The following is an 8596-nucleotide window of genomic DNA, read 5'->3' on the forward strand; positions in this document are numbered from 1 at the left end:
ATATTTAAAAAAGTATCATCACTTGGATTGTTGGAATATAATTGATCTTTTTTTCATAACTAATAAATTTTGGATAATTAAATTTTTTCGACACTTGGAAAAAGGAGCATCACTTGTATTGATGAGGTGATTTAAAGACTCCTAATTAAAACATTGACCCACCGTGCTGAGGGTGAATTTTCCTGGCATAGCATTTCATTTTTTGGCTTTAAAAGTAAAAAGAAAAATAAATGAATAAATAAAATGAAATGAACCATTGCTCCTCAGTATTAAAGCTCCCATGCGAAGTGGTAGAAAATGCTCACTGAAAGGTCACATCTATATTTTTGGGATGTAATAATGAGATGGAGGAAAAGCTTTGATTCTTTTTCTTTTCACAGAATCACACAAATTAAACTTGGATATTTTTAGAAGGGAAACAGAATTAAAAGTAAAAGATAAAAACATCATTAAAACATTTCCAACAGCAAAATGTAGAGTTAAACAAACGTGTGAGAAGTAAGGCATTCAAGCCTCCATTTCACAACACTGAACACTGCTAGACTAGAGCGTCTCTCTCTCTACAAGACTGTCTGGCAGTTGTACTCACAGTGTTGACTTTTTAAAAAGCACTCACAAATCAGAACAATGCATTTCGAGTTTTTCTTAGCACGATGTAATGCACAGACAGCCGAGCTTGCCAAATGCATTTCCACGGCTCTGTGTTACACCGGCCACTGTTGTAGTGACATTTCATATGAGTTATCTGTTGGTAGGTGATACAGGCGCCACCCCGGCCAAGTTGTAATTTCGAGATGTGCGTACAAATATTTCTGCATGCATGTTCGGATCGATTCTCTACAGTTCATGGGAGATGAAAGAGGGTCCTAAAGACGTCGCTGTAGGCTCCAAGCTGACGTGTGAGAGATTGTGGCTTTGAGAGCGAGGCAGTGTGTGATAATGAGAGGGAGGAGCTTTCCCCTGGGCTTGGCCCTCTTCCTGCTCTGAGTTCTGACTTGGCACCGTGGAGCTTCCTGGTTCTGCTCCAGCTCCAGTCCCGGCTCCTGCTGCACCGTGCTCCTGCTTGTGTTTCTCCCAGGCGGAGCTCAGCTTCACAGCTAACGCCAGCAGGTTTTTCCCCAGGAACACAGTAGACACACGGGAGTCTCTGTACCACAGCATGCCCGTTCCCCTCAGGGCCAGTGTGAAGATGTTAATGGTGACCAAACTGAGCCAAGGGTACAGAGCCTCCTTACGGGGTCCCCTCTGCCCTGGCAGGCCTGTGGCCCCTAGCTCCGTGAGGGCCACACATGGCAGCAGTAGCAAGAGGGCGTAGCAGTAGAAGAAGACTAGACCCTCTGCCCAGATCGGCAGCCTCTGCTCCGCAGCTGCTCCAGACCCGCCCTGGGCTTCCCACAGCCCCGCCTGCAGGTCCAGCACATCCAGCAGGTCCACCACGACCCACAGGAGCCGACTCCTCACCTCCTGCTTCCTGCGCTGTGGCGTCATATGGTCAGCTCCCGTTAGAATGAGGAACAGGGAGGGCAGGCAGATGGACAGCAGCAGCGTCAGCGTCTTCCGGGCCAGCGGGTCGGGCGGCCGGCGCTCCTGCCTGTAGTTGTGGCAGACGAAGAAGAGCTTCAGCTGGAGCAGCGACAGGAACAAGAACCAGAGGGCGTTGGCGAACCCGCGGCGGGGCGACTGCGCCTCAGAAACCACCCCGGCAGAGACGAAGCGCAGAGCCAGCAGGAAGCAGACGTCACCCAGCAGCACTGTCACGTACTGCCACACGCTGGGTCCCAAAAGACCGCGGGCTCCCAGCATGCTCTGCTCCAGCAGGTAGAGGTCCACCACTGCCATCGTGCTCACCGTGACCAGGGTTGATACGCACACCTGGGGCGTGGGCACCATGCCTGAGGAACACACACACATGCACACCATTGTTCCAGTGACAAACGTTTGGAATCAGACATGCTTGTTTTTGTCAAAGCAGCTGTATGATACTTTGGTGCTTGTTGCTATGGTTAAAGACACTGGCTGTAGAGGAAGCAGAGAGCGCTCTTCATCTTTGGCCAGAGCTGCACACTCTGGTCGCTCAAGCTGGGAAGCCTATTAAATTGTTTGCCCTTTTTTTTCCTCCGACACTCTTTGAATTAAACATTTTCCATATAAGTAAACATGGCTTCTTTGTGATTCTCAGCTTTCCCACAAGTTTTTCTGTTGCCACTACTATTCTTGTTTCTGTTCTTTTTCCTATACTCAGCTTATTCATTATTAATTAATTGCATTCAGGCGCAGCTAGGTACTCTGTCAAAGCATTTTCTTTGCTTCTATAGTCTGCCATGTTTATTCTTATACAGTGCTGCAGCCTTTAATCATCCCAAATCCCATCTCTTTTTAGATGAATATTGATAACTTACTATTTGTTTAGAGGCGCTCGTCTCGTTGCTGTTGTGTGCTCTGTGCGCGTCGGGGGCCGCTGCATAAACACAATGCTAATGTCGCTGAATGTGATCTTATTTTGTTGCAGCTCATATTGTATATCAGCCACGAATAGCATAAAAAACAGTATCGATCCCAGAATGAGAAATGATCATTGACTTTTTACAGTGGGTTCAAACTGATGCCTCTTTATCGTGTTTAGCCTGAAAAGCCCGGCGCACACTGGCCACTTCACTGTCTGTTTTCTCCTCGCAGCCACCCGGCGGTGTCAACCCCCTCTCAGCCAGATCGATCACATTGTAATATAAAATCATTACCGGTTTCAGATGTGTCCTGACGGCAACAGTTGAGCATGATCGAGCTAGAGATTGTCAGCACGGCTGCTGCCTCTGAGAAGAGTCTGTCAGTGAAAAATGTGTATTGATATCTTTGTGGTGGAAGACACATCGCCTCTCTGACTGTAAGGAGCTCTGCCACCTCCTCTGTCCTGTCTGAATCATTACAGAAGACAGAAGTACTCCCCATTGGGTAAAAGGGGGGGGGGGGGGTTGAGTTGTGTAGGAAAGAAGGACTGTAAGTGAAAGCGTAATGGGCCTTTTGGGAGTCTATATTCCTAAGAAAAAGGCTTCCTGCAAGATAGTGACTGTTTTCTCCTGCCACTAAAGGCAATAATGTTTTTGCCTGTATGGTTTTTTAGCAGCCTTAGCAAAATATCTCAGGAACCAGTGCATAGATTGTAATAAAACTCTCAAAGTAATCGTTGGATGATCATCTACCACTGATTTCTTTTGGACTTAAGCTGATTCAAACTGTCCACTGCAGCTCAGACCTTAGAAACCACAAAACTGTCTAAAATTTGGTGTGCCAGTAGCTGAGAGTCCTTTCCCACACATACTGTGAGCCACAAACTCTAAGTGATATTTTAGCTCAAAAGCGTGGCCATGACTGTATTGGTGTTAACCCTGTTTTGTCTGTTAGCAAAAAATCTCACGAACCATATGACTGATATTAATTAAATTCTCAGAAAATAGACATTGGATGTAAACCTAAAACTGACTGACTTTTGGGGTGTCACAAGTTTAGGTTGGCTGCCGCAGCTTTTTTTAAATTAGCCAACAGAAAATAGGCTTTAACTTGGTCAGTTACACAGATATTGAGCTAGAATTCAGTGTGGTAGTGGCTGAGAGTTGTCCACAACACATTTTCTGAGAGCCAACAGATCTTGCAAGATCTCACAATTAGGGCTGTGCGATAAGTCTGAAAAATGTATCATGATAAAAACATTTAATATCCATCAATATAATTGTTGATTAATGCTGCCAAACTGGTGTTGTGATCTTTCCTCTTTAATCCACAATTTCCTCCCGAGCTGTTGCACTCATTTTCTCCTTTCACTCCATGTTCTTTTTTTATTTTAGAGCAGTTATAAGGCACGGTGGTGAAACATGAAACTGTTGCTGCACGTTACAGGTTCTTGCTAGCTTATCAAAGAGTGAGTGATTTGGTTGATGCCACCGCTTAGCTGGGCCAAGAGAGGTCGAGAAGCTAAAGTAAAGCCTTTCCTTTGCCTACATCCCCCAGAATGCCATGTGGTTCTGGATTAGAGTTCAGTGAAATTGTTAACATTCTACGTATCAATGGACATATTTTCCATTGATATTGATCTTGTGTTTATCTCTATTGTTGCTGTTTTATCGCCCAGCCCTTCACACATTCCTGCGTGAGCTTTTGACCAAAGCAGCTATAACTTGATCCCTTTTGAGCTTACAATGACTTCAGTTTGAAACACTGACATGAAAGACAGCAGGTGATGTGCATTCCTTTAAGGAACGGCAAGGCTTCAAATAAGCGCATATAAAATGGAAACTTAATTGTAGACAGAAGAAGACTTTGCATTGAGATGTGCATTTCATGAGTTGTTATTACCGAATGAATTGAAGGCAATAAAGTTAAGTTTTGAAACTGATGAATGAAAGAAAAAAAAGAACGATCTGAACTGATTAATCTTGCTCGAAGGCATGGTGGGAGGACAGCCGTAGATCATGCCGGGATTGGAAATATTTCATTGTCGACGAAGCCTTTTGTCTCTCAGAAACCTAATTATCATTCCCCGAAACCTGAATGAATTTGAGTGAGCCACAGATCGAGGAAGGAAGGAGGGGATATTGGAATTTAAATGTGTCCTCTGTTTCTTTGGGGAACGAACTCAGCCTGCAGGGGTGAAGAAGTTTGCAAGCACTGCTGCAGCTGCCCCTCTTTTTTTTCTTTTCTCTCTCAGAGGTCGTGGCTGTTGTAGGTTATTCCACCTGCGCCTCGAATCCGCCCTGGAAATCTCCCCGACTGGCCCGTGTTTGTGTTTTGACTCCCTGTCAGCGCCGTGTAATTTATTCTGTTCAGAGTGAGAGACAGGGATGTCAGCCCGATCGTCCACTCGGCTCATCAATAATGACCAAATTTATCATTCCGCTGTCTGCGATGTGACACTGCTGTTGACAAGGTGAGGCAACCTATTTCACAGTAACTATGAGTAATGGTTTATAATAGTGTGCAGGTGAAAGATTTGTGCAAATTCTGTTTAGCTCTAAAATATAAATATATATTCCTCTCAGTTATATCATATCTCTCACCGGGTGCAGTGTTGTCCAAGTAATCATCCAAAAAGCACTTTAATCCACCCCACCCCACCCCCAAACACACCCTGACAGAGATTAAAACCATGCATGGGCTTTACCACTTTGCTTTGTTTTGTTATTGAAATCACCCGCTGCCTCATATGCCAGAGTTTTAAACTAATCTTTTGTTGAGAAATGACAGAGTTGGCATTTTGGTCAAACCTTGAAAGTAACATTGCAGACTATCGTGTTTGATTATCTGGGACGATCTGTTAGCACTGGGGATATGTTATGAAAGACTGTCTGGTACTACCATGCCAAATATTAGCCAAACGTACGTAAACTCTCACTGACCTTTTTGTGTTGGCTAATGTCGATTAGCTGCTGACGCCATCTTGAATTGGGTTGACTCCAAATGTTTATCAGTTCCAATTGTACAAACTTGGGTAATTCAGAATGGAATAAGCTTCCAGTAAATCTTAAACTTTCTACTGACCTGAAGGATTTTACTTATAACATTTAAAAAGTGCTATTGGAAAACCAGCAATGTCTGCACTGAAATATCTTACTTGTAATCCTTGTATTAGTGATTAATGAACAGACGTTTAGGATGTAGAACTGTTTTTGCTGATGTATTTTATGATTGTATATAGAGATTGTAATTAGAATTGATTGCTATGGTCTTTATGACTTTATGCAGTAATTGTGTCTACAAATTTTATGGATTATTGTTCTGTGTCTTGATTTTAGGTTGTATTTTGTTGTTCAGGGACTACAGATGGAAATTAGCGTAAGCTAAATCTGGTGCAAAACATCTTTTAATGTTTTATTTGCACATTGTCCCTGTTTTAAATAAAGGAGTTCTAAAAAAAAAGAAAAAGCTTTTTCATTAAAATTTTGCTAAAAGGCAAATGGGGTTGGCTTTGATAGTTAACGCCATGGTTTTAAGCAAAAACAGTGCACTCAAAGTATGTGCTGTGGACGATAGTCAGCTACTACCACACCAAATTTTACCTATCTGTAAAATTGTCCTGGTTGTAGCCATTTTTTGTTTATTCTAAGTTAATTTTGTGTTCACACGTTAATTTGTCGTTGTCAACCTAATTAATACTTTCTTGAGATATTTTGCTAACAGACTTGATTCCAATAGGTCACAGTAAAGTTTTAAATGCAGATGTTGCACGATCAGGTAGCACTCATGGTTGAAGTTGGGCATCACTAGCCACTAAGACCACAGCAAACTTTTGCCCAATATTTGTAAAACTGGTAGCGTTGGAGCCATTTTTTTTAGGTTTGCTAAGATCGGTTGGCCGTGGTGGCCATCTTGAATTAGGTTGACTTCAAAAGTTAATCAGTTGTAGAAGCCAACCCAGTGCTTACTCTGTTTGATTCAAGTCTGTTCAGTGAGTCGAGGGATATTTCGCCAACAGACAAAGGAAGACTGAGACATGCAAAAACCTAATCGCTCCACTTTTGCCTTTGACGGTGGGTAATTCAGTTGTGGAGCCAAGACGAATGCACCTGAAGTTCATTACCATAAACACCCATCCTGGAGTTCCAAATAGCACCTCAGACAAAAATTCTTCATGACCACAGGTGGGGTGGCGGAGAGTCGCATCATCTGAGCCATTATGTGCCAAACCAATTATTTAATAGAGTCCCTGATTATGCAGAGCCAGATCCACATCTGTTGCGGTTCTGTTTTTGTGCGCCCCATATCTTTCCTCATTAACTGTCCTGCATCCTTTACTTTAACAACACCTAATAAAGCACCTCTCTGCAACACCTGTTTCATAACTGCCCCATTAGCTGCAGGTAGTACGGATTTATCCGTGCATTGGATGGTAGTAATAAAAAGGAAAAACTGAAGCTTTTAGTTACCCAAACCATTCGTGTTGCGCTCCGGCTCGATCGTCCTGCTGCTCTGATTTACAGCAGAGGAAAAAAAAAAAGAAAAGAAGTGGAAGAGCCGTCGGTGACCAATAAAGTCCCTGTTAATGTCGATGGAAAGCCGTGATAAAAGTGTCGCTGTCCGGGTGTTCGGACACACTCAGGATCCAGAAGAACAAGTCATCCCTTCTGCTTCAAAAATTTTAAAAAGGAGTCTTGTGTAAAAATAAAAGATTTCTTCCTCCACGTAGATCTAGTCTGGCAGATGTCCCTGACTCTTCCTTTTACTTCTTTTTTTTTTTTTTTTTTGAATCTCTGTGCTGTTTTTTTTTAGAAGCTCCGGATCTGGATCTGTCGCCTCCCGCAGTGTCGGGTTCTGTTGTTAATCTTTTGACACAGCGGCAGCAGGGGAAGAAGGAAGGAATGAGGAAGAGAGCGGTCCCCCGGCTGTGCACAGCAGCCGTGGACGCACTCAGAAGCGGAGCATCGTTTTCGGAGCAGAAACCGCAGAGAGCAGCCCCGCGAAGGGGGCTCCGAGACCGGAGGAGGAGGGGAAGAAAAGGAGAGGGCGAGAGATCCGACGAGCAGCGCAAACTCCCTCACGCTTCCCGAGTTTTGGTGTTCATTTGTAAGCAGGCTACGTGCTGGATGCTCAGACCTCCCACCCAATTCAGTTCCTCCTCCTGTTCCCTCCTCCGGCAGCAGCCTGTGTGGATGCCGGAGCTTTCTCTTACAGTATTTATTCTAACGTGATGGTGACACTCGGCTGCTTTGTGTCGGAGCAGCACACACCTTATTTACTCCCTCCCTACTGGAGAAGTGGAGCAGAGGAAGTGGAGCGAAAGATGTTTGTTGCCTTAAGACACATTTAGAGCTCAGAAGGCAGATGTTACAACTTTAATTAGCCCTTCTTTCTGTCTGCTTGCTGCTTTAGTCACACAAGGAAATTATTCTTCTGTTGTAGATTAACTTAAAGTATGCACAGATGGGTGGGGGCGTTTTACTGAGTTTTTTTTTTGTAGAAACAGATTTTGAAAGGCTCACTCCTTTTTACTAAAAGGCAAGATGATGTCTTTGGTCATATCTGTGTGTCTTTTAGCAAAATATCTCATGAACCATTGGAAAAATGTTATTGAAACTTCTGGCGAATGATCCTTAGATGTGCATACTCAACCCTTAAAGTCAACCACATTCAAAATGGCCACCGCAGCAACCTAAAATTTAGCGTGGTAGTAGCTGAGACTAATCCCCAACACATTATTAGTGCCGACAGACTGCCCAAGGATTTTTGCACAATATATATTATTTAAAGTAATTTCTCTGTCTGTTAGTAAGATATTTCATGAATTACTGGACAGATATTAGTGAAACTTTCAGATAATAATCATTGGATATACGTCTTGAACTGAATAATTTTTGGAGCCAGGTCAAATTAAGATGGCAGCCAAAAATATATATAACTTATTCCTATAAGTCTGACAGATGTTGAGCTAATATTTTTCATAATAGTAGCTGAGAGTGATCCTCAACACATAGTTTGAGTGAGAAATCACAGTATTGCATGTTCATTGCGTTATTCTCTAGGTTTGATCAAAACGACTCGCATTTCTTGGCATAAGAGGAATTTTAGTCCGAAACTGGCATAAAAGGCGGCGGGCAATATGTTTTCCTTC

General features: G+C 43.2%; 1 protein-coding gene across 1 annotated transcript; it reads right to left on the reverse strand.

Annotated features, from left to right (window-relative positions):
* Positions 1 to 305: 305 nt before the first annotated feature.
* Positions 306 to 8120, reverse strand: tmem265 (transmembrane protein 265). Its single transcript, XM_014034154.1, has 2 exons — positions 6915 to 8120; positions 306 to 1892 (listed from the first exon to the last, which is right to left on the reverse strand). The coding sequence occupies exon 2, from the start codon at positions 1888 to 1890 to the stop codon at positions 838 to 840; it is 1053 nt and encodes a 350-aa protein (XP_013889608.1). The 5' UTR covers positions 1891 to 1892; positions 6915 to 8120; the 3' UTR covers positions 306 to 837.
* Between the last annotated feature and the right edge of the window lie 476 nt (positions 8121 to 8596).

This window comes from Austrofundulus limnaeus, unplaced genomic scaffold (genome assembly GCF_001266775.1).
Source record: "Austrofundulus limnaeus strain Quisiro unplaced genomic scaffold, Austrofundulus_limnaeus-1.0 Scaffold1994, whole genome shotgun sequence".
NCBI lineage: Eukaryota > Metazoa > Chordata > Actinopteri > Cyprinodontiformes > Rivulidae > Austrofundulus > Austrofundulus limnaeus.